We start from the raw sequence: 26,770 nt of genomic DNA on the forward strand, positions 1-26,770 counted from the left end.
TATAATTTGCAGCATATATTAAATTTAATTTTTGGTATATACCTATTATGTATGTATATTATGTACTTAGTCATGAGTCGGTGACACTGCGTGGTGTCTTAGCTCTCAAACTTTTTGAATTACATTATCTATTAATAAAGGTTCCGGACTTTTTACCTTTTGAGGTATGTACGGATCCCTAAAAAACCTCTCCAGTAGATAACTCGTGTAACAAAACGAATAGAAAATACTTTAGTTCCAATTGGAAATGTTAAAATTCGTTTTCTATTGGAAATTTCAAGTTTTAACCTTCGTTGATCCAACTGTAGCAGAGGTCCCAGGTCCCGATAGCTCCCGAGGGTTACATGAAATTAGCATTTAATTGCCCGCTTTGCATTTAAGTAGACTTTATTCACATGCTCATCTCTTGATTAAGTAATGAGGTATTGAGTTTAGGTTATTGTTAAGATGGTATTTAAATTCAATATGGATACGGGACATTCATGTGAGCGTTGTAAACTATATTATAGAAATATATGTATCGTATAACGGAGAAATATTAAATCTAATTTCGTTCTCGTCAAACTATGGCCATACTATTTGATAGGCCGTATTTCAATTCAAGTTGCGATCGTAAATGAAAACAACGTCGGTAAAATTCCTGTTATCGACGTCCTTTTAGTGATAAATCTTTGTTCTTTTATAGTGAAAAGGCAAGGAAACAAAAAACATATTGTGGGACTAATCAGAAGTTTAAATTTTGCTTGAAATATGTATCTTAGTATGCCACAGTTGCACAGGTGGCGCGCGCGGCATCGCGCATAAATCACCAAGACTAAGCAAAGTCAGACGGAATAAGAAATTCACAATTTCCAAAAGATTTATACGTTCACACACGCTGAAATAATCACGAATTATTTTACCAAAATTACAAAGATGAATTGCCACATTTTAAGTATCAGTCCGCAAATTAAAGTATGATGAGAATCTTGAGTGGGTGTTTTTGTAATTTTCCGCATCGACGAGTATACGGGCTACGGATCAAGTAAATTTGCCAAAGCATAAGTCATTACCGTGAAAAAGCTCAATATTTTGAATATCGAGAATGAGATCCGTCTCACACAACACAACTCAACTCACATGTAACTACATACAAAGCAAACATGCATTCCGAGTTATTTTTTAAAACACTCAGCGATTAAAACAGCGGAATTCGATTAGCGTCCCTTGTGAAAGAGCAACGAGTTAATCAGTGAATGAGTGAGTGAGTGATGGCGGGGGGGGGGGGGGAGTGAATCAGCGAGCGAGTTGTCGACGTCGCGCGTCGGGCCGCGCGGTAATTCGAGCGGGAAATGACGTCAGATTGATCCCGCTTGTCCGCCGGTGCATTTTCAATCATGTTACTATTTCTGCTACATATCTATCTACCTTGTTATGGGAACGGTCTTAATCCATCATCGAAATGTATCAATTTATTATAACGCCACTGATTGATTTCAATTGAGTAAATGATCAATAGCAACGCTCTGCCAGCAGAACGATGCACAAAGTAATACGAGGTTTTGGTAAACTATGGCAAAATAATAAATTTCATTGTTACATCGTACGCTAATAATTTTCCGGACATTTTTGTCACTTAAGATTTTACAACAATAAACACTTTTTTTACAAAAAATATAGGATGAAAAATAATTTTGGATTTAGCTAAGTGCATTAAGTAAAATTATCCCCGCTGTAGCGATGTTCACAGTTCGGCTAATAATTAGGCTAATTGTGCCTCCCCGCATCCCCTCCCTCGCCCCTCTGTCGCCCAAATCCTACATAGAGCTCGTAACTACCTCATTTATTCATAATATACAGTACCAGACCGAAACCTGACTTCATGCGACTAATTATTGGTCATCCGATTATATCACAGCTAAACACGAAATGATAATTGTAAAATTTAATTTATCTAACAACGCCTGCCTGTGTCCAAATGGCTTTTATGCTGATGAAACAGAAGCGGAGGTTCTTAGGCAATTGGAAATTTTAACAGCTTTAAGCGATGGCATTGTTTTAAAGTTTTACATTTATTGTACTTACAGCCTATGCTCGGGAACTAGATACTGCTGTGGACGCAAATGAGTTTAGTTTTTCGCTCAGTTTTAATTAAACTCATAAATTAGAGGTACATGTACAGTATAGGCCTACAGGTTTTATATATTTTGTGTAGGACTGTTAACTTTATCAATTTTATAATAATATTTTATCGTCAATATTTTTAAATATAATTGCTTGAAGTGCAACCCACACATTTATGTATTATAGTTATAAAATTTTTGAATAAAGTTCCGTTGGCATTTTTTGGTGCTACAAGATACGAATTTAAACCAAATGCTTTTCCTAAGTAACTTTTTGCATCGTAAATAAAAGCAGACTTTTTCCTTTGATTACCGGTTTTACAGTTAAGTAAGTCCTTATGAGAGACAAGGGTTCTGTAGTAATCTTTATACGACAACAGCAAAGTACGTTGGCACGCCACGCATTTGAGTAGAGCCTTACTTTATTACCCAAGCCGCTAATTTTACGGTTATTGAAGCCCTTAAATAAATTCGCAGTGCCATAGTGAAATAAAAAATTTAGCGCACTTGGTTTCCCCACTTAAATTTTAAACCTTAAGTAGGTACTTCCTTTTTTTTTTCGTACTCCACTCACTTACTGACCGTTTTAATCGAATAACTGTTACTTATTATTTTCATACCATATTGATACTAAAAAGTTGCTGCCAGTCATCGGTAGAGTTATTAAACTCGGATTTTAATATCTGAATCTACACAGTCATATACCGACGTACTTACAAAACTACATCAATGATTATTTGATTATGCAATAACATTTGCCGTAAAAGTTTAATTTCGAAGTTTGAAGTCGAAGCAAGTTAGGAAAGCGAATAATAATTAAGAAACAAATTCAATATAATCAAACTGTTCGAACGAACTCCCAAGTATTTTCGTTGTAATACTTGTAGCGAGTGGGGGGGTATTCTGGATATTATGAATGAAGATAAAATACTAGTTAGGTACATATTATTATTCTGTGGTAGCATTAATAAATTTATACACTTCAAGGCTTCCAAAATAAACATTAAACTTTTTAATTTCTTTATTATCTTAAACTTTACGGGGCCTTTTGTGGGTGAAAATCTCGTCATTCTGAAACACTTTTTTTAAATAGGTATTGAAATGAAACGATGATATCATTGAAAACAAGTTCCATACTGTACGGAACGACTAAAAGAAGTTTTGTTTTATTTGTAAATAGTTATAGAAATAACTAGATCAAGTAGTTAACTCGATTACGCTCGCGAAGGTTCTGAGCGCTAAGATAAATACTTACTTATGTGTGTGTATAGATATAGATATAGTTTAAGTATGTACCTACCTACTAGTTGTTCGAGCACCTACCTACTTTAGTAATAATAATAAATAAATAGTGACAGGAAGTGAGGAGGCCAGCGCCATCTAGTAGGAAATAGCATAACGAAGTAGAACAATAGTGCACTAAATAGACCATGTAGTTCACCTACTCGACAACAGATGGCAGCCCCATCTAGAACATTCTACTTCTTATGAGTCTTTTCTAGAGCTTCCTGGAATTCTCTATCTTCGGTAGAGATTAGTATAAAAGGCAGACGCCAACACCTCACAGCAAGTCAGTTTAATAGAAAGAGTGAAACAGTAAACATCTCCAGTGAATTGTGAACAATAATACCAGTGTTTTATTTCGAAGACTCAACAGGCTAATATATAGCTACCTCTACGTCAGTGGCATTTCCTCATCTTCCTGAAGAACCAAACAGGTGCAACCGCCACTTCCTTCGCACCGTATAGTAATAGTTCATGAAACGGTCGAAGTGATCCGCACATTTGGTCCATCGGAGCCGGATTGAAGACTTTGGAATGCCTGTAACGAGGTCCACGACAGGGAGGCTACAGCGCGGCGGCCTAGAACAGAGGCCTACTGAAGAATCGTCGGCCGCCGGCGCCACCGCCTCCACCGCCACCGCTACAGACTCCGACACGCACACGCCGTCAACCGCCGTGAAAGCATCAACATCGACGGGTGTGTCCACCGGAGTATCGACGCCGCCCTCGTCTGCCGCCAGGGTGGATAGCGTCTCGCCCCCCATAACAGGGGGGGCACCGCTCCCTGTGTTCGGGGGAGTACCGCCACCGCCCTCCACTGCCGCGAGGGTGGTTACAGCTGCTGCCGGAACGCCCTGCCCACCGTCATGCATCCGGGCTACTCCGCCAGCGTCTACAGCAAGATCGAAGGCCAAGTCATTAAAGGCACGCCGCATCGCCGAAGCGAAAGAAGAATTAGCGTGTCGTCAAGTTGAAATCGCCGAAGCAAAAGAAGAAATAGCACGTAGTAAAGAAGAAATAGCACGTCGTAAAGCTGAACTCGCCGCCGCCCGTCTCGCAGTTATTGAAGCTGAATCCGACACCGATGACGACGACGGCAGCATCAGTACCGAGATGGAGAGTACGCTCAAGGTCGACTCGTGGCTCAAGACACAGCAGAATGTACTGGCCATCAAGAACGAGCCTCACTCCGCGTCAGCAGCACCACCACCGCCAACAGAAGCTGCTGAGGAGTCCAGACAGCATGATGAGGACTACGTTCTACCGCCGCCAGTCGCCACCGCCGTCGACCCTGCCTCCACTGCCGCCGTCCCTGTCACTCAGCCGCGGACAAGCGACTCTGTGAGCCTCACTGCCCTCGCCGAAGCTATTGTTCTAGCTGCAAGAGCCGGGGCGCCGCCGCCACCACCACCGCCACCGGCTCCGCGTCACATTAGTGAGCTACCGTACTTTAGTGGCGCGCCGCACGAGTGGCTACAGTTCAAGACCGCCTACTACGAGTCCGCCGCATCACTCGCGCCCTGCGACAACATGGGGCGCCTACGTCGATGCCTGAAAGGAAGAGCGAAGGAAGCTGTCAGCCGCCTGCTCATCACCAGCACGACGCCCGAGAACGTGATGAAGTCACTCGAATTGTGCTTCGGGCGCCCGGACAGCATCGCGCTCGCCGAGTTGGAACGTCTGCGCGCACTACGCCGGCCTACGGATATCGCTACAGAGTTCTGCTTCTTTGCAAACGAAGTAAGCAACATCGTAACGACACTTCAAGAGCTGCACCGCGACCGCTACCTCAACAATCCCGAGATCACGCAGCTCACAGTCGAGAAGCTCACCGCCGCCCACAAGCTTCGCTGGTTCGACTTCTCCGCCGCACAGTCGCCCGAGGAACCCGACCTGCTGAAGCTCAGCCGCTTCCTCACTCGGGAAGCCTCGATATGCGGGCCGCACGCACATGAGAAGACGTCGAGCATCGCCTACGAACCGAAGCAGCAGCAACAGCAGCAGCAGCCACGCCGCGCACAAAGGGCACACGCAACTGCGGAACAGAAAGTTTCGTGCCCAGTATGCTCCAACGCCGGCCACAACATAGCAGAATGCCGCAAGTTTGTAGAGAGCAACATCGACTCACGTTGGCAGCTAGCTAAGGAAAGCAGACTCTGCTTTCGTTGTCTACGCTACCGCAGCAAGACGCACCGATGCAGAATTAAGAAATGCGAAGTTGACGGCTGCGAGAGGTCACATCACCGACTGCTTCACTTCGTGCGCAAAGACGAGCCCGAATTAAAGAAAACGGAAGCAGTCGCCTCTTCGTGGACACCGAAGGCGCAAGCGTATCTCAAGATAGTAAAGGTGCAAGTCTCCGGACCAGCGGGAGCGGTCGACACATGCGCGCTCCTAGACGACGGATCTACTGTTACGCTCATCGACAGTGACATTGCACAGAGGATCGGAGCCAGGGGGCCTATTGACCCTCTCTTCATAGAAGTGATCGCTGACACAAGCGTCGAAGAGTCCGCATCACGTCGCGTCACACTCACTCTCGAGGGGGCAAGCGGGACGCACATAGTCAACGCACGCACAGTAAGAAAGCTGCACCTCACCGCACAGCGTGTCACCGAGCAAGACCTTGCCGGCTGCCCTCATCTAGAAGACATCCAGCACGAGCTGAAGCACGCAGACATGAAGCCAGGCCTGCTCATCGGGCAAGACAATTGGCACCTGCTCATGGCGTCGGAAGTGCGAGCGGGACAGCGACACCAACCAGTGGCTTCACGCACACCACTGGGCTGGGTTTTACACGGTGCACACACGCGCGCACTGGGACAGCGCGTGCACTACGTGAACAACATCATCAACCTCGAAGACAGCATGGACGAGCAGCTGAAGAGACACTTCGCGCTCGACTCATTAACGATCACACCGAAGACACCAAAGTCTGACCCAGAACAGCGAGCACTCGACCTGCTCACCAAGAACACCATAGCACGAGACGACGGCCGATATGAAACGTCTCTACTGTGGAAGAAGGATGACTTCAGCATGCCAAACAACTACGAGAACACGCTGAAGAGACTTCACAGCATCGAGAAGAAGATTGGTCGCGACGGTGACCTCAAAGAAAAGTACGAGAAACAGATGGAGAGCCTTATTACAAAGGGCTACGCTGAAGTCGCGCCACCGACCACATCAAACAAAGTGTGGTATCTACCGCATTTCGCAGTCGTCAATCCGAACAAGGGCAAGATTCGCATTGTCCTGGACGCAGCAGCCACATATAAAGGCGTCTCACTAAATGACCACCTACTCACCGGGCCAGACCTACTACAGTCGTTGCCGGGAGTACTAATGCGCTTCAGACAGCATGCAGTCGCCGTGACAGCTGATATCGCCGAGATGTTCATGCAGGTGAAGATACGCGCTGAGGATCGAGATGCCCTTCGCTACCTGTGGAGGGGCAACAAGCGTGATGGGCCGCCAACAGAATACAGAATGACGTCACTCATATTCGGCGCTACAAGTTCACCATCAACAGCAATCTACGTGAAGAATATTAACGCACTCAAGTACGAAGCCACTCACCCCGAGGCAGTAGACGCAATTATCAACAAACACTACGTCGACGACTACCTCGACAGCCACAAGACCGAAGAGCAAGCGATCAAGGTGGCGCAGGACGTCCGCGACATACACCGGCGAGGCCACTTCGTGCTGCGCCAATGGGCATCAAACTCCGAGGCAGTACTCAAAGCACTCGGCGAAACAGGCAACGAGCCCATGAACATTAAGATCGATGATGGATCAAGCGAACGAGTCCTAGGTCTCATCTGGCGGCCAAAGTCCGATGCGCTCGGTTTCAACCTAGACTTGGCACGTCTGCCGCCTGCAGTCATAGAAAAGAAGATACCCACGAAGAGAGAAGCACTCAAGATCGTCATGTCGCTGTATGATCCGCTCGGATTTGCCGCGCCTGTCACCGTGCGAGCAAAACAGCTACTTCAAGAGGCGTGGCGGCGCGGCACTACCTGGGACCAGCCAATAGATGAAGACCTCTCAGAATAATGGCAACAATGGATGATGCACCTGGAAGGGCTACGCCGTGTCTCAATACCGAGGTGCTACGCCCGCTACAGCGACGCTACGAGTCTACAGCTACATATATTTGTCGACGCGAGCGAGTCCGCATACGCCGCCGCTCTTTATTGGCGGGCGGTAACAGCAGAGGGTAAGACATACCTATCGCTCGTCATAGCAAAGGCGCGAGTGGCACCGCTCAAGCTCACTTCGATCCCGCGCCTCGAGCTACAAGCCGCCGTTATGGGCTGCCGTATGGCCGCAGCCGTCATTGAAGAACACCAAGTTAAGCCCGAATCGAAGACCTTCTGGACCGACAGTAAGACGGTGCTGACATGGCTGAAGAACGGCTCAAGATCGTACCGCCCGTTCGTCGCGCACCGCATAGCTGACATCGAGGAAAACAGCTCTACAAATGAATGGCGCTGGATACCTACGAAACTCAACGTGGCCGACGACGCTACAAGGGATGTGCCACGCGACTTCGACGCTGACCACCGATGGTACAAGGGCCCATCCTTCTTACTCGAGGACCCTACTGCCTGGCCGGCGGAAAAACCACTTCTAACGAAGAAAACAGGCGAAGAGAAAACGACCTCAGTTATCGAAAAGTCTGCACAACTAAAAGAAGCGCTGCCAGACTACAACCGTTTCTCTAAGTGGGAAAAACTGCTACGAGCTACAGCAAGAGTTTTACACTTCATACAGCTGTGCCGGCCACGTGATCAGCGAGTCAACTACAAAAGAACTGCGAAAAATAGCGAAAAAGACCCTGACTGGCGCAAGAAAACAGCTACGAAACCGAACAAGCGTGCGACAGTGAAAACTACAGAAGACAGAAAATACCTCCCGCTCACCGGGCAGCTACTACGTGAGGCGGAAATACTACTCGTACGCCTAAGTCAACAGCAAGCCTTCGACTCAGAAATAGAAGACTTACAGAAAAACAGAACCCTGAACGCGAGAAGCAGGCTGCGCCACCTTGCGGTCGTCGCTGAAAATGGAATACTACTATTGAAATCGCGAATCGGCCGTACACTCAATATAGAACAAGGAGTCATCAGCCCTGCAATACTCGACGGCAATCATCAAATCACCAAACTGTGGATCGACTACACACACCGCCATCTGATGCACGCAGGAGCCGAAACTACAGTTAATGAGTGCAGACAGCACTACTGGATACTCCGCCTTCGCACAGTGGTGAAGATGATGATTCATCGATGTCGACCATGCCGCATCAGGAAAGATTCACCCCCGCAGCCACCTACAGGAGACCACCCATCGAGCCGCCTTGCACACCACTGCAGGCCCTATACCTACACCGGCCTGGACTACTTCGGGCCTCTGACAGTCACCGTGGGCCGCACTCGACAGAAGCGATATGTGGCGCTCTTCACGTGTCTCACGACGCGCGCCGTACACTTAGAGCTGGTGGACTCTCTCACCACTAGCTCGGCAGTGATGGCGCTGCGTAGGCACATGGCACTCTACGGAACACCTACTGAGCTATGGTCCGACAACGGCACGAACCTGCGCGGGGCTGATAGAGAGCTGCGGCAATCAATCGACGCCGCTACAGCTGATGAAGCGGCCCAACAGAAGATCAACTGGCGCTACATACCTCCTGGGGCTCCTTTCATGGGTGGGGCCTGGGAGAGACTGGTGCGGTCAGTGAAGACCGCCCTTTACGCCGTCCTGAACGAGCAGCACCCAGCCGAAGAGGTGCTGCGCACACTGCTAGCCGAGGCAGAATACGCAGTAAACAGCCGCCCGCTCACGCATGTGTCACTCGAGCCCGACGACCCCGAGGCCTTGACACCGAACCATTTCCTGCTCGGCGGATCAGGACGCGTACACGCGCCTGGCAGCTTCGACGACAAGGACCTCATCAGCCGCAGTCACTGGCGCGCCTCTCAGCGCCTGGCCGACCTCTTCTGGGCAAGATGGCTACGAGAGTACCTGCCTGAACTTCAGCACCGGCGGGAGCCTCACGGACGCGGCGAAGCAGTCAAGGTTGGCGACATTGTCATGGTGGCAGACGGCAACCTACCGCGCAACACGTGGCCAAAGGGCGTTGTCACGGCTGTCTACCCCGGACAAGACGGCATCGTAAGAACAGTCGACGTCCAAACCAAAGGAGGAACCCTTAGAAGACCGACCAAGAAGCTGGTGATCCTGCCTACAGCTCCAGACGTTCCGACCAAAGAATTCAACGCCCTGCAGGCGATGACCGGCGGGAGAGATGTACGGAACGACTAAAAGAAGTTTTGTTTTATTTGTAAATAGTTATAGAAATAACTAGATCAAGTAGTTAACTCGATTACGCTCGCGAAGGTTCTGAGCGCTAAGATAAATACTTACTTATGTGTGTGTATAGATATAGATATAGTTTAAGTATGTACCTACCTACTAGTTGTTCGAGCACCTACCTACTTTAGTAATAATAATAAATAAATAGTGACAGGAAGTGAGGAGGCCAGCGCCATCTAGTAGGAAATAGCATAACGAAGTAGAACAATAGTGCACTAAATAGACCATGTAGTTCACCTACTCGACAACAGATGGCAGCCCCATCTAGAACATTCTACTTCTTATGAGTCTTTTCTAGAGCTTCCTGGAATTCTCTATCTTCGGTAGAGATTAGTATAAAAGGCAGACGCCAACACCTCACAGCAAGTCAGTTTAATAGAAAGAGTGAAACAGTAAACATCTCCAGTGAATTGTGAACAATAATACCAGTGTTTTATTTCGAAGACTCAACAGGCTAATATATAGCTACCTCTACGTCAGTGGCATTTCCTCATCTTCCTGAAGAACCAAACAGGTGCAACCGCCACTTCCTTCGCACCGTATAGTAATAGTTCATGAAACGGTCGAAGTGATCCGCACACATACTATAAGATTCACGTTTTAAAGGAAATGTATATACATGGATTGGAAATCATATCATTTTTCTTATAAGGTACTTATAAAATAAATTCTAATAAATAAATAAAAAATAATTTAAAAAACTGTGTAAAATAATTATAGGTAACCTATCTTATCGATATCGAGAATAGCCGACGCGTCAGTAAGAATGAGAAGTGGAAGTTGTAAGTGAAATTCTTTACGCGGATATGTGCCGAGGATCTTTGGCAGGGGGGGGGGGGAGGAGGGAGGGGGTTGAAGCTGCACGTGCAGACGTATTGTTGACCCTGGCCGATGTAACTGGTGGTGTTATAAGTTTAAGGGATTTGCAAGGGCTAACTAGCAACGCCAATTGAAAAAATATATAATTGCGCTTTAAAAGAGTGTTACTGTCACCGTGTTTTACTGCTAGGTAAATTTGTTTGTAATGCAATTTTTTTCAGAAACTATCTACTCATACCTAGTAACTATATTGAAGAAGCTTAATAAAATTAAATATTTATAGTTTCTGGAGGCAGCTCAGCAAACTAATAATGTTTAACAATCGATTTTTTTGCGTCACTGATGATGTCCATAAATGATTTAAGTAGAAACAAAGAATCCACTTCCAGGCATTATTGGGTAGGCGTAAGTGAAAACAGCTAGATTGCTTTTTGTAATTCGGATTTTTATTTGGATGTACACGGTTAGACAGGTAAGACGATAAAGAGGAAGATGTCAGTTGTACATAGAGCACATTGCTTTTCTTAAATAGAATACAATCACACAATAAGGTTGTACTGGTTTATATCATTATTCCAACAGTGGCCCTTAAACCAGTATAATAATATGTACTGTGACCTTACTCCTTACACGTGAAACTAATTCACAAACTTAAGTTACAAAAACAAAAGTATAATAGAAACTAAAAACATTCAAAAATATAATCAGTCTCTATAAAATAATACATACTCCATTTTGTGCTAAATAGTGGCCCTTAATAAAGCATAATAACAACAAAATAAAGATACAAAAATACAAACAACAACCACGCTTCGCCTCTCTGTAGAGAAAACCTGCTGACTGGGAGGATTTGCACTAGCAGCGGAACCTTCAGATGACAGCATCAATTCCTCTCTGCTATTTGCTGTGCAGCCCGAGTCCATCACTTAGAAAATGTCAGCATCACCATATACTTTCTTGAGAAACTTATTCTCATAGTTTGTAACATTTCTTTTCTACAAGCGCTGTGGCTGATTCTTCTATCACTTCTCATCTCTGGCATTCTTGCTGTAATTTTGCTTTCACGACTTTATCGACATCAGTGGATCGTAGTAAGGTAGACCCACTAAGCAAAATTACTACCAGGAAGTGGTCTTCAATAGTGCTCCATGTCTCTTAGTTTTTGAGAGACATCACTCACCCTGCCGATGTATAGTATTCCAAATTTTCAATCGTCAATACCTCGTAGTTTCATAGAGGAAAAGCATTAAGCAGTCGCCGCCGCGCCGCCGTCTTCACCATGCCAATGACATTTCACTTTTCACAATATTATTATTTTCGGTAATTAGTTTAAATATTATCGAAATAATATGCTCAGTGTTTTATTTAAGCCCTGGGCCCATAACCTATTGGGTAGGCGTAAGTGAAAACAGCTAGATTACTTTTTGTAATTTGGATTTTTATTTATTATTATTTATTATTATTTATTATTACAATTTATTCCAACAGGCATAAGTACATAGAATAGAATAGAATAGAATAGAATATATCTTTATTGAACACCACAAATTAAAATAAAAAAAAAATAGAACTTATAAACTAGGAACAATGAACAATAGGCGACCTTATCGCTTAGAGCGATCTCTTACAGGTAACCTTAAACATAAAGAAATAAAACTAAAGAAAATTTGAGGGCGGTGTACCTACTACCTAACTACTTATAATATAGCTAAATAAACCATACATACTATAGCTACATAAATACTAACATAAGTTACATATTCTAACTAATATACCTACATACCATTATTAACATACATACAAACATACATACATCCTATATATATACAATAAATACCTATATTCATACAACATCTCGAAAGTAGGTAAGTAACTATTGAGACAGATAATGTTTTTTAACAGAACTTTTAAAACACATACATACGTCCTGTTACGTCGCTAGTGGCAGTTTAATGAGAACAGTTAAAGGGTTCATTATAACTTTAAATAACTTAAGCGGCACTCAAATGAACGACTGTTTGAGATAACATTTTAATTATTTCACTGACAAATTACGCTAATTTGTTTCCCTCGGGATAACAGTATTATTCTGAATGAATGAACCAGTTTTTTGATTGTGTTAGGAATTTGCTATAGGCTGATCGGTGAATCTCATATTACAATAGGTACTAAGTAGGTACTACGAGTAATATTACAAACGTGTAAGTTTGTAAATACTTATGCATCTTATATGGATGAACAAAATAAATGTATGTTGGTACTCTTTCTCGGAAAATTTTACGTATAATTTTCGTGAATTTCCATAAGTCGTCGAACAAAATAATGTGGTTTGGTATGACCATCTGAGTGATCCCTTTTCAATTAACCAACCACTTTTGCTACACCTTGTATATTTTAAAGGTAATACATACTTTTTAAGTTAATACATATTTTTAAGTTTATATTTTTAGACGACCGAATGGCGTAGTGGTTAGTGATAGTGACCCGGCTGGGGAAGATATTTGTTTAAACACAGATAAATTTGCTCTCGGGTCTTGGATGTGCCCGTAAAATGGCAATAGGCCCGCCCCCTATTACATTGGGACTAACATAACACTCTGGCGAAAAGTGGGTGCAGCAATGCACCTCTGCCTACCCCTCAAGGGAGTACATTAGTACAAGGCGTGAGTGTATGTGTGTATTTTTAATATGAGTTCTCATATGACAACTTCACTAACTTTATTTAGTTTGTAAATGAGGTTTCGATTGTTGTGTTTAATTTGTGTAGCCGCAACACAACGGCTTTAATTATTTCTAAATGGTTTCTGTCTATTTTACAATTAAATGCAGTAATTTTGCACTTTATCATCACATTAAGGTGGAATTTCACCAAACGCTAGGGTAACCCCTAGGGTTAGGGTCACTTTTATCAAATGTTAAACGTATTTAAAATTGTGTTTATATACAAGCTGTTGCAAAAAGGATATACTAAGCCTAAACCTAACAGAACAGCCTGTATATTTATCCTTTTTTTGCTTTAGTTTTGTGTCTTTTAGGTTGTTTACACTTCAATCATTGACCTGGCAACCCGTTCCACACTCACAGAACTTTAAGATTCAAATTCCTTTGTACATAGTTCCCAAAAAGCCATCGGTCCAAATGTAACACATGTGGGCAGTGACAAGCGAAATCGATTTAGATCGCGCCGCGGTCGCCGCTCGAGGCGTGTAAACGAACTGTCAATAGCATTTTTTATTCGTTTCTAATCTAGCAGTGGTAGGATTCCGCTTTTGTTACTATTCATTGGTCTTTTTTGTCTCTGTTAGTGGGCTTGCAGATACGTGATTCTGTCAAAAAACATTGCAAGTGGGATGGATGTCAGTAAAAAAATTATGACTATATCGTGATTAACTTGACTTGATGTCTGTCCGATGATTTTCATATAGAATTATCTCTATCGGGTTTCAGTTATTGCCGAGAAAATGTGAAAACGGAATAACAGGATGTTGTCTATAATTAATTCGACTTTTTTGTTTTTTTTTGCATTCCCTTTTAGGTGTAGGTACATAAGTTAAAAAATATATATGTACAAGGTGTTGTAATTTCCTTAAGTACCTAGGAGGAAAAAGTTAGCAGTAATTTCTGGCCGTAATATAGTAAATTTTTTCAGCACGGTGAAATTATGAGATTTTTATAGATACTATGAGATTTTTCCGCTGTAACAAACTTCAGGGCCTCTAGTACGGGATTTGCTATTTTTAAAAACTAAAAAAGTTTACGTTTTCTCCTGTCATCTACATACATTATCTGTCAAAAGTTTCATGATAGTTTACTCAAGAGGAGCCACTTAGTATGCGAGAAAACGTAAACTTTTATAGTTTTCGCCAAACCATCAAACCTGTACTAGACCCCCGATACGTCTACCTCGTGACTTTCGCGTAATAATATATGTTTCCTTCATAGTTCGTCGTTTCTTAAATATTAATTAACGAATAGCTAAAGCCATATTGCGGTCATCTCTCTAGTTGTAATAAAACTTAGGGCATGATGTAATTAAACTTCCCTAAGTTTTGCTTTGTATGAAAACTTTTGGGTAAGTTATTAAAGAACAGCCCGGGGCCACATTTATAACTCTGAATTGAATTTATTTAGGGATATCCTAACAAACTAATATACACTGTTGGGAATCGTTATTTTAAGTGTTGATATTCTACTGAGTACTGAGCTATATTTTCTATGATGTAAATATAGTCTGGCCCTGTTTTTATGAATAGTAAAAAAGTGATTGAACGTTGTAGATATTTAACTGTTTTGTAACTCTCTGATAACAATTTGTTCTTTGCAAGAGAGTGACAAAACAGTGTCTGGCTACATAAATATTTATTAATAATACGTTTAGTTAGTAAGTGATTACGGTTTGAAAATACGGACATAAAAATAACATGAACGAGACGAGGCTACAATAGATTCCTAATGATAAATTGGTTATCGCGAAAGAAGTATCGACATCTGTTTCTCATACAGAAATCAGTGATGTTTTTATAATAGTTATTTCTAAATCTTGTCGATATGAAGCGGCGCGGCGTGGCTACTCTAGTAAGAAGTATCTACATAAAACATCAGATCAAAAAGATATCAGTAACATCTGTTGGAAGGCTTTGCTTATTTAAATTCTTCGCTAAGGAGAAGAATATTTCGGTACAATTTTTATTTCATTTGTTCGACATGAAATCACGGATGTGGGTTGTTATACATATTTTTTTATTTACTCGATTATGACTAGAATCTTTGAACCTTTAAGAGAATCGCCCTTGAAAAAAAAACTTATAAAAATTTAAATATAAAAATGCTACGAAGTCACTTTATAGGTAGGCTTTATATGAGATAACATCAGTCAGAGTGTTTTTTACTTAACAACCGAGTACTATATCAGTTAGATCACCGCTTACACGCTTTTATTCACAAACCTGCAGCCGGAAGTCAAACAAGGAGGTTCTACACGCTCATCCTGCGACCTGCAACCTCTTTCAATTTCCTGCGCAGCGAAAATGTTTACGGACGCAACTACTACCACGTAAGCCTTTATTTTCAGCCGCCATTGCTGTTATTTTTGGGATTTGTATGTACGAAATCCAACAGTTGTAAACTACGGGCTGCACGAAAGCAGCCTCCATAAGTTGCGTTGCATCAGAAAAAAATATGAAAAAAATATTCTTCCTGTAAAGGCGGCAACTGAAGTTAATCAGAATGTTTCGTTATCATTTCATCACAGAATCACATCACTGTGCAACGTTACATTTCAATCAACTACGCAGTTGCTATATGAAATCTGTAAAATTATTTCAGTTAAGAAACACAAACAATCAAATCTGTGATTATTCTTCTATTGAATTTGTAAACAATACGCGGAGTTCTTAAATAAATCTATTTCGAAATTATTGTTAAATTTTACGTAATATTACTAACGAAGTTATTCTATCAATTAACAAGATATAATAACTGATCGTTCCTGTCTTCTGAAATTGAAAATAATACGGTAGTTAGGAAGTTCGTAAACCTTTTTTGACCTTCAGTGTGATGTCAATGAGGTAAAAATAGGTAAGTATTATAGCAGTTAATCAAGGGCTAAGCCTATGAATAACTCATAATAAAGCTCTACACCTTACTTCTTACGGTTATCCATACTATATCATATTATCCGATGTCCTTAGAAATAGGTGTCACAATCGTGTGGTGGATTACGTTTTTAATCGTAATACTACACGATTGTGACACATTTTTTTAAAATTTACATTGAAGCAAGTGTTACAAGTGATTCAGTTTATTTTGCAAGCATACAGCAAAACCAGATACAGAGTATTATTTTTATTACTTTTTTTGGTTCACGATACGTCAAAGCGTTAGCATATTGCTTCCTTTTTAAAATGGTTTATAGATTTGGCTACATATCCAGATATTTCATGGTTATTAACTTTAATGCAGGTAACTTTATGGAATAAACAAAGTGGTACTTATATTTTTAAATATATGTATAATTTAATCGTAAATTCCGAATGAAGTGAAATTTTGACGTGAAGAAAATTTTAGAAAATAAAGTTCTCGAAATTTCTCTTTATTAAGAAAAATTTCAAGAAACATCCTCTTCATATTCAGTGCGGGGCACATATTTTAAGTACTTTATAAACATCAACCCTTGAAAGGATAAGTAGGTCATAAAACGGATGCAAAAGGTTTGTAATAAAACTATAGTAAGCATTTTAGTGTTACGAATATTGTACTTCTTTTCGGGCCTGGTACCTACGTTAAGTTTTATGCTCTTGCTTTTATAATAAAACATGTTAATATGTAGCAAAGTTTTTTTTGCTTACTTTGACTAATCATAACAGTCTGAAAGATAGCTAAATTTGTAATTGCAAACTAAAGTTTCATCTAAAAAAATCTATGATTTTGGAAAATTACCTGGATCACTTTAATTATAGAACGTAAGTAGGAAATAATTTGAATAAAATAATGAACTTTTGTTTGACTAACAACCAATTTATTCAGTATATCACTTAAAATTACTCACTCTTACACTTAAAAGACTGACTACGTAAGAATATTCACTGATTTAGTAATGTTTTGCTACATAATAAGATTATGCACTGGCTTGAACATACACACGAGATGTTTCCGCTGACTTGACTTCTGACTGTACACTGTCTCTCTAGACGACGTTGGTGAGCAGGCTCGCCCTCGGCACCTGCTGCAGCAGCCGGCGTACATTGCTCATGATGCTGCGGATCCCGAACTGAACCACGGGGTCGCCGAACTCCTCCGCGATGAGACGCCAGTTGGAGTTCATGAACTGTACCACACGCTTGCCTGGAGGAAACGGATGATTGAGTATGTAAGCTAGGAAGCTAATAGTAAGAGCTCAGTTGATAAGAGCAGTTCAAGGCAAGAGGTGAAGACAAGAAAAGGAGAGGAAAGGTCCCATGGATGTTAAATACTAGGTAGAAAGTAGAGACGACATTTAAATACGAACATTCGTATATTGTTAATCTAAGCGGTTAACATTATTATAATTTTAGATCAACTTATTTTATACATGGTGGGTGACATAAAAACCCTGTAGAAGTAACTGACTGCTAAAATTATGTTACTGTAGCAACTGGGACTTTATAGTCCTCAAAATTTCCAAATAAGTAATAGTATATGTACTCACTGATCTCGGGGCTGTTCCGGATGAGGTTGGTCATGTGGTAGACGACCTTGCCACTGTACTGGTGCCGGCTCTTGTAGCTCTTCATGTTCAAGTACATCTGTCCATCTTTCTCCACCACGGGACCCATCTTCATAGTGACTGAGATGTCCAGGTTTTCTATGAAAAAAAGAAATAATAAGCGTCATGATATTTAAGGTCATAAAAATATTTATACTTCAACAAAAGGGTGGGCTGAAGACAAAATTTTTGATATGAATTTATTATTGTAAATTTATGATAATATAAAAGAATTAGTTGAAGAACTTACTGCACTTGATGACGGCATCTCCCTCTCCGTCGATCGGGAAGATGAGGAGACGACCAGACGACTTGTACTTGCCCTTCACCACCACGTTGCACCGCACACTGACCTCAACATCGCTGTTGCGCATGCTGAAACAAAACACAACCACATTAACATTCTGGATTCAAGAGAAACTACAGTAGCATAGAATAATGAGAAAAAGATGAATTTTGCAAGAAAAAATTAAGAATGAGTCATTCTTCATAGATCGCTTTTGCGCATCAAAACACAACCACATTACCATTCTGGATTCAACCGAAACTACATAATAATGAGAAAGGAATAAACATTGCAAGAACAAACGAAGAATTCAACATACCTGGCACTCATGACTTTGCATTTGCTGAAGCCCGTGGTGACGCCGTTCAGGATCGTGACGTTGACGCCTCCAGGCAGCGTCAGGGAGAGCCGGTCCACCTTGAAGGGGTCGAGGGAGTCGATGCCGAGCTCAGGCACTCCGTGCACGAAGCCAGGGACGGCGTCTTGTACCACACGCTGCAGACACGAGGGGGTCCCTGCAGGGCACGGGTGGATGAAGTCCGCTGGAAGGAATGACAGGTTAGGTTGATGATGTTTTATTGAAAGGTAGGGTCGGAAGAAAAGCTGTTGATGTAGGTGTTGAGAAATACTCCAGTGAGTTCGGCTTCGGGTATTTGTGGAGAATAATAATATTGATCACACCAGTAAATAAGGTAAACATAATTATGAATAAAATATACTTACGAGCTTTGGATGATGCACTTGAAGTCATCGCTACATTTAAAGTTAGTGAAACACTGACGATTAAAACCACTTTAAACAGCATTTTAAGGATGATTTGAATTATTGGGGAGAATTAAATTTGAAAGTATGAAACCACACACTGCCGGGTATCACGTTGAACTGTGATTATTTTCTATTTGTAAATGCTTTTATACTTAATAAAAATGACCATTCATTAGTTTTTTTTGAATGAGATGTCGATTACTCATAATATTCAGTGATTAGTTAATTAGTGTTCTCCGGATAGGGTGTTTAGGGCAGTTAACTAATTTGTTCTAGTAGTTAAGTAAAAACCGTAATTATAGAAAGGATTAATACCTATAATCAATTAGTAAAAAATGGTCACGTACAGTCAGTTTCATAAAAACTAAAAAAAAACTGTACCTCGTCGAACTCATAAACCAACTACGAATAAGCATTCATTCAACATTGAAGGTACCTATGTTTGTTTGATGAAGTTCAAAAGTGTATAGCTACTCATAAAGCAGACTGTACCTGTATGTATGTAATTTAATAGCAAAAAAATCTGTAAAAATCTTTAGCATTAAGTCCACCCTTTGTACTTTTATTTGTAATATTTGTACTATAAAGAGTTAAATAATTATAATAATAATAAACACACATGTTCTTCAACCAACCACTACCATCTCACAAATGTATTTCCTGACGTCAGTACATTCAGCTTTAGATTTAACTAACCCTCGTCTTCTCACCGGGTCCGAGTCGACTCGGTTCATAGACTTTATAATTAGCAAGCTGTCGGCAAAATAAGCTTGTGATAGCTTTGCCAACTGGATTTCCCTTTACTGTGTTCTTTGTGCTTGTCTTTTTAGTTGTTAGATTTTTTAATCCTTGCGATGCGAATCCATCGGATGATGTTTTGGAATATCCAGCGGAGTTTTTACTTTTGCATTTTTCTGTAGAGTAGCTGTATACAAGCTGTAAGCACATACTCGTAGTATTTCCAAATGTATTTTGTAGTTTAGAGATGGTTACCCTTTGTCTGGTTTATCAAAGTTAAATAAATATTTAAGTTAAAGAAAAAAGGAATCGTGCATGAAATCACATTATCCTTTTAAATTGCATGATTGATAATATGAATTGTATTTCTAGCAACTCTTGCAATATCAGGGAGAGTTAATACAAAATCGATGGTTCCATTTCACCATCAATTTAGTTTCCCCGTCTTGTCCTCACATACAAATACACCTACACATACATACACACAGATACATACGGTCCTTGTCCGGCTCAAGTGAATTGGAAGAACACTGTCAGGGCTTTGCTGAGAAATAGAAAAATACAGAGTCTAAAATATCTTGTGAAGCTATCACGACATGCAGAGTTGGAATAAAATGTATTTATCCTATTTACATTTTATGGTTCATGTAACAGTATTATTATGACATTTATTGTGTATGTTGTTAATGAAAATGATGAATATTTACATAATACCTACAAAATTTAAAAAGAAAGTCTGAGAAATATAATTACAGAGTAGCAATTATTTAAAAAAAAACACGCACTCACGCCTTGTACTAATATACTCCCTTGCGGGGTAGGCAGAGGTGCATTGCTGCACCCACTTTTCGCCAGAGTGTTATGTTAGTCCCAATGTAATAGGGGGCGGGCCTATTGCCATTTTACGGGCACATCCAAGACCTGAGAACAAATATCTGTGTTTAAACAAATATCTGCCCCAGCCGGGAATCTAACCCGGGACCATCGGCTCAGTAGTCAGGGTCACTAACCACTACGCCATTCGGTCGTCAAAAAAAATCGTAACATATTGATAGATTTATATATTGAAATCATGCTTATGTTATCAGTTAAATTATTACGTTTTATTAAATTTCTAATCGTAGCTATTGCTACGCCGCGCCGTAGCATGGTAATCGTAGCAGCTACGATTCGTAGTGTCTTTACCACGAATATTTTTTTTTCGGCTAAGCCAACATTAGCGAGTAAAAGTCAACGAATAGCGTTTTTTTCGTTCTGCATGTAAGTTTTATGGTGAAGAGTGAAGTGATATTTATAGAAGTTCAGGTGGAAGCATTTCTATGAAGATTATTGGCATTAAGAGTTTAAAAGAGCACATACGGAGTTTTCTTATTTTGCAGTGGAAGGCTACTATGCTGAATCACTAACAAAAATGAAATTGTTACTGTAGTAAATATAAAAACGATGACCAAAATGTATAAACTAACATTTACAGTTATTGCAGAAACAATAAGAACGATTTCACTCCGAAAAGATGATAGTTTCAGTTTCTTCCATTACAGAACATTTCATACATTATTTATCGCACCTGTCTCAGTAATAGAACGAAATTAAATTGTGAAAATGAGTTATTTACGGATATGTAATGACATTCAACTAGATACATAGACCAAGGAATATATAAGTAATTCTTTAAATACACCAAGGGTTTCCTAAAAGTTTGGCCAATATAAATGCACTAATGACAATTTCATTAGGTATTTGAAACAATTGTAAAATTATGTAATTATTATTTTAGCTGCATAATTGTAAAGTTGTCGGTTTCCGCACGTGCACCGCGACATAAGTCCGCGTGTAACGACCGTCCAGGGACATGTACAGACTATTTTTAGAATTGAATGGTCTAACTTTGTTGGTAATGCACTCGTCCAATGTTTTTCGTAAAAATCTACTCATCTGTTGCTGATTCATTGCCCCTGTTATTTTTTTCTTTATTACCTATTATTTTGGACATAGTCCTCCTAATTCTAGCTGAATTTGCCAGATTTTCTGTCTCTTACGTGGTAGGTAAGGTTATTTATTTATCTTTAGTGTACATAAGTTTTCATAGTTTATGAAATATGTTTGTCCACACTATCACTATAGGTAAAGAGTCATGAATCAGGTGGATAACCGCGGTCTAACGCAGGGTATCCAGGTATCCATCTACTGGGTTGTGTGGCGACCGTCACTACGTTTTCCGTATGCCCCATTCAACCCTGCCCTTAAAACAATCGCACCCTCCACTGTACCATAAACAAAGAACGCAAAGAATTTCACGAATTAAACAAACGGACCGTAAAAGACTGCTCGTACTCGTATGTCTATAAAAAGTGTCCTAAAAAGGACAAAACGGCGGGACGCTCTGTGCAAAGCATGTGTACCTCCAGTCACATTATTATACCGGCCGTGTGGCGGAATGTTTTAAGCTAATTAAATACAGTGAAGTAACAACGAGTAGCCCCCTTCCCCCGCGCCCCCCCCCCATGTCGTCTGTGTTGGAGCGGAGGATGTTCTAGTAATTAGTTCATTTTTATGAGTAGTTAATTGTATATTATCTATACTTATCTATAATGTGGTGATTAGTCAGTGTAATAAAAAAAATAAAGTCCAAACTTACAAACATTTAGGTACTTCAATCCTTAATTTACAGCTGTAAAGTTGCCATCAACATAACCACTCCTGTAAAGAAAGCTATGCACGTACATATACTACGCTACAATACAAACTAACAAACCTCATATCGTACACTATCCTAATCCTAATCCTAACTAATATTATAAATGCGAAAGTAACTGTGTCTGTCTGTCTGTCTGTTACTCTTTCACGCCAAAACTACTGAACGGATTTGAATGAAATTTGATATACATACGATCTAGACCCTGGGAAAGAATATAGGGTACTTTTTATCCCGGATTTCCCACGGGAGAACTTTTTAAGGCGAAGCGAAGCGCGCGGGAATAGCTAGTAAGTAATACAAATCAGTTACACATAAAGAGCGCATAATTTAGCGGATAATTATGTATATACTATACATATATTATACACACTCACGTGCAATGAAAAAGTTCCAGTGAGAAAAGCACAAAATTAGTCCTAAGCGCAACATGATAGCTTATTGATGCCTTACATTTAAAAGCACACCAGAATATTACCAACTAAAAACGTAAACATTTCGTTCTTTATTTTTTTTAAGTAGCCAATTCAGTTTCCCACTGCTGGGCAAAGGCCTCCCCATGTTTATTCCACATCGTTCTTTATCGTGCTTTAAAAATTTTGGTAATTTAGTGTCGGAATTTTGTAAGTGGATCTGTTTCTTTGCTCGTGAGTGTATTTATTAAATAGTAGAAAATGGCCTAAGCTGCTTAAATGTTTGCACCTTAGGTCGTTGCCGTCCATGGTACCACTGTTAACTGTTCCGGGAATACTTTGGAATAATTTTAAGTAAGTAGTTATAGAATACATACACTGTCTCTGCTTAACTTATTTTAAAATGCATTCTTGCGAATAAACGATTCCTTCTCCAAATATATCAAAACTCTAAAAACTAAATGATTTTCAGATCACTAAGACTGCTAGATGTGCCTCTGAAAACACACAAGTTGTGTTAGACATCAGTCATTGCTCTACAGAAAGTACTCTCGTATAATGTACATAATTACTAATTACACTGTAATAATATAATCTTACCAATGATAAACCCCGATATTTAACTCAGCCGTTTTTGCTAAAATGAAAAACTAATCCAAAATCGGTTTGCCGTTTTGGAGATACGTAACTACCGACACACACATAGATAATACACGCACACACATGCACGTTAAACTTATACCCCTCTTTTTCGTCGGGGGTTAAAAAGGAGGGCCTGATTACAGGTGAACAAAGCACACACATCAAGACTAATTAACTAAATTCAACTCACGCGCAGTGCTGACGATATTCAACGGCATTCGTCGTCTGCGTCATTCGTCGCCTACAACGAAAATCGTCTAGAAAAGCTCATTTTGACAACAGTTTCATAATTCAAATTCCTCGAGTCGCTTTATCTTGTTAGATTTAAAATTAATTTTAATTTGCTTCACTGTTTGACTTATCGTTGTTGTTTATAATTAGTGGGTCTCGGCTGCGCTGCCGCTGGTATATTTCATTATGCTCTTTCTTGTTCTATTTAGTACATTTACATTTTATTGCCTCGCTTCGGGGGTTGGAAAATGTTGCTTTAAGGTATAAAGTGTTATGAGTTATTGGAGGCTACTTATGGGGTCAATTTACGATTCACGTTTATTGTTGGTATGAGGTAAGGTTGGTATATTGTGGTTTGTTTTAAGCGACAGCATTTCACAGCTCTCCCTAATAATATTACAAATGCTATTTACAGTTTTAAATATTCCAGTGAAAAGCTGAACCAATTTTCATGAAATTTGCTGTGTATGATGCTCATGGTCTGTTTTAACACACGGTTAACTGCTCGTGACTTAAGGTAGTTTATAGGATTTATACCTATGTTAACTCTCCAGGAAATCGGATCGGATTCGGAACCAAATACCAACATGTAAGTAGGTACCCATCTATAAGCACACATAACTCAAGCTTCGTTCAATTTACGTTGGGCGCGATGATTTCCGCGCTATCTTATCAGGGCTTGGTGCTGTCGCGGGGCGGACGTTTCAATAAGTAGGAGCGTTTGAGTCGAAGGCAGTTTTTAATTTCCCTCGAGACCACGTAACGAGCGATCGTCTCGGCCGGCTATCCGATCGGGTAGGCCGGGATGAAACTGCGATTCCTCTCATTTTACGGAACACTTTTTTAATATTTACTCTTTAAATATTACCTACCAGGTATTTTTTGCACAGTCGACGGTTTCTTGGCTGGATTTATTATTTTGAATATCAAAATGTCATGAAAGTAGATAAATAGTATGCATACTTATACGGTGACAAAACCTAGCTCAGCTGTAGTGTCTGAGACGCTAAGAAGAGGAAATCGTATAGTATAGACCACATTTTGTGCTAATGGATTCTAATTAAAACTACACCAGTTACGTATTATACTTCGACTTCCACTCTGCACAAATTAAAACTTTTCGGTTATTAAGAATGGGCTACTTGTGTAAAGAAGGGTTGGGACGCGGAGATATTTTATAAAATTTATAAATTAGACGACTTTAATTTTGCGAGGGGCGACCCTAAGAGGGATTAAAATTTATTATGAAAGACTACGGTACCATCAGAAAAGATTATGAATAAAAGCTTTTACGCAATTAATTGATCTTATGCTGTTATGACTGAAATATTGGAAAAAAGTAGCCCAACTTTACCAATGGTTTTTTATCATTAACTAACATTCGTTTAAAGAGACCAAAATTAATAAGGGTTAGTAAGTAGTTAAGTAATTTTGCCGTGCCGTCCAAAGCACGGAAGCGCTCTGAAAACAACCGCTTCAATTATCAGTTACGATCATTGTAGCTGGCTTGACTACGGACGTAATTTTATTTCCAGCAAATACCTATGTTGCGATTATGTGGTATTTAACATAAAAAACACAAACTGAATAAATTTCGCCGCTAAGTCCTGTAGTCTTCAGGAGTGCAGGTGGTGCAAACTTTCTTCCGCCATTCTTTCTGACTGAGGTCATGATTCAAGTTCGATTAAAACTCTTACAGGACTAACAGAACAGAAGCAAATTGATCTCTGACCTACTTTGGAGCGATTTATTTCTTTGCGGGGATTTACAATCTCAATGAAAAAGTTCTGTTGAATTCTGTAGTTGCTTGGTAGGTATATTTTAACTATCTGTAACAAGATGTATTGTCTGATCATTATAATATCTTCTTACCAATTTCAACAAAAATCAAGACCGTATTATAAGACTGCATTATAAGGGAAAAATAAGTAATCGGTCAAGATTTTGCAGAGTTAAAAGGGCAATAAGAAGTTTTTTTATTTCTCTTAGGGGCCGTCCATTAATCACGTGAGGTCGTTTTTCTCATTTTTTGACCCCCCCCTCCCCCCTGGTGATATTTGGTGAGGTTTGGGTCCACCCCCCCCTCCCCCACCTGGATCACGTGTATTTTTTTGGAAGTCTATCTAAAGGCTATTTTGACTAGAAAAAAATTATTGAAAATTGCGTTTTGAATTGAAAAACATTTATAATGTGTATTTGCAATAAAATTTATTATTTTAGAAAATATTGCGCCGTTCTCAAGTTCGGTTCAGAAATACCTAGCGCTTTTTGTCAAAAAATTAATACACGTGATGTCTAACGAGACCCCCCCTCCCCCCTCGTGATGTTTCGTGAGGTTTTCCGTACCCCCTCCCCCCCCCTTTGAGCCTCACGTGATTAATGGACGGCCCCTTACTACTTGATACGGGCATTTGCTACTTCTATTTTAGATTTTGCTCTAATAAATTAACAATAATTCAAAAAGTCTTTGTTCACACTCAACATATACCATTAAAAAGCGAGAACCTTAAACATTCTTTCTGGCGCTTTATATCAAAAGCTGCTCATATTTTCTATAGAGAGATAACCACTGAAATACGAGAGGTTCCTACACCTTCAGGATAAAAAGGCGGTCTATTGTGATCTTTGGGTTATGAAGGATAAAGGTTATTCTTGTCGTAGCAAAGTCTAAAGAGGTAGTCGGTTTGCCTATGGTACGACTACCTTAGAAATAGGTTAAATATTAGTACATAGCCTGGCGAAAGTCTTAACAGTTTTGTATGCGTAGATTTGGTTTCATTCAGCTGAACGTTTTATGTAAAAACTTAAACATTTAGATTTATTGGTAAAAATATATATCAAGTTTTGGAATCAAAATTAAATTTGATTCTATAAAACCTGTGCTACTTTACGGGTACCTGTATGTTTTTCCAGATTAATTTTCTTTCAGTAATACCGAAGAGTCGGGTGACTTGGAAAGTTCGTGTAAGCTCTAGAATAGTCTCTGGAAGCTGCTTGGATGTGCTAAGAACTTGGGAAATTGGCTTTCGCCTCCCCACACTGGAGGACGCTATTTACGAGAATAGAATTTAATAATAATACTAATATTTATGTTGAACCTTATCCTGTTTAAAATAATTTTAGTATTATGTTCTTCTATTGGTATAAAAACACAGCGCTGCCAACGGG

At 40.3% G+C, this 26,770-nt stretch overlaps 2 protein-coding genes across 2 annotated transcripts; one reads left to right on the forward strand and one right to left on the reverse strand.

The window, feature by feature from the left end:
- Positions 1 to 3,920: 3,920 nt before the first annotated feature.
- On the forward strand, positions 3,921 to 9,742 carry LOC119694389. Its single transcript, XM_048623098.1, is given in 1 exon segment — positions 3,921 to 9,742. A coding segment is annotated over 1 exon segment (5,799 nt). The 3' UTR covers positions 9,720 to 9,742.
- Positions 9,743 to 17,031: 7,289 nt separating this feature from the next.
- Positions 17,032 to 19,049, reverse strand: LOC105392562 (circadian clock-controlled protein daywake). The gene is made up of 5 exons (XM_011564206.3): positions 18,842 to 19,049; positions 18,438 to 18,660; positions 18,083 to 18,207; positions 17,776 to 17,931; positions 17,032 to 17,432 (listed from the first exon to the last, which is right to left on the reverse strand). The coding sequence occupies exons 1-5, from the start codon at positions 18,921 to 18,923 to the stop codon at positions 17,275 to 17,277; spliced, it is 744 nt and encodes a 247-aa protein (XP_011562508.3). The 5' UTR covers positions 18,924 to 19,049; the 3' UTR covers positions 17,032 to 17,274.
- Between the last annotated feature and the right edge of the window lie 7,721 nt (positions 19,050 to 26,770).

The sequence above is a fragment of the Plutella xylostella genome, chromosome 9, assembly GCF_932276165.1.
Source record: "Plutella xylostella chromosome 9, ilPluXylo3.1, whole genome shotgun sequence".
Taxonomy (NCBI): Eukaryota; Metazoa; Arthropoda; class Insecta; order Lepidoptera; family Plutellidae; genus Plutella; species Plutella xylostella.

Coding starts and splice junctions, on each gene's coding strand:
- LOC105392562 (XM_011564206.3), bottom strand. CDS start 18,923: ATGCTGTTTAAAGTGGTTTTAATCGTCAGTGTTTCACTAACTTTAAAT. Junction 18,661..18,841: donor AAGTGCATCATCCAAAGCTC/GTAAGTATATTT, acceptor CATTCCTTCCAG/CGGACTTCATCCACCCGTGC. Junction 17,932..18,082: donor AGATGCCGTCATCAAGTGCA/GTAAGTTCTTCA, acceptor TTTTTTTCATAG/AAAACCTGGACATCTCAGTC.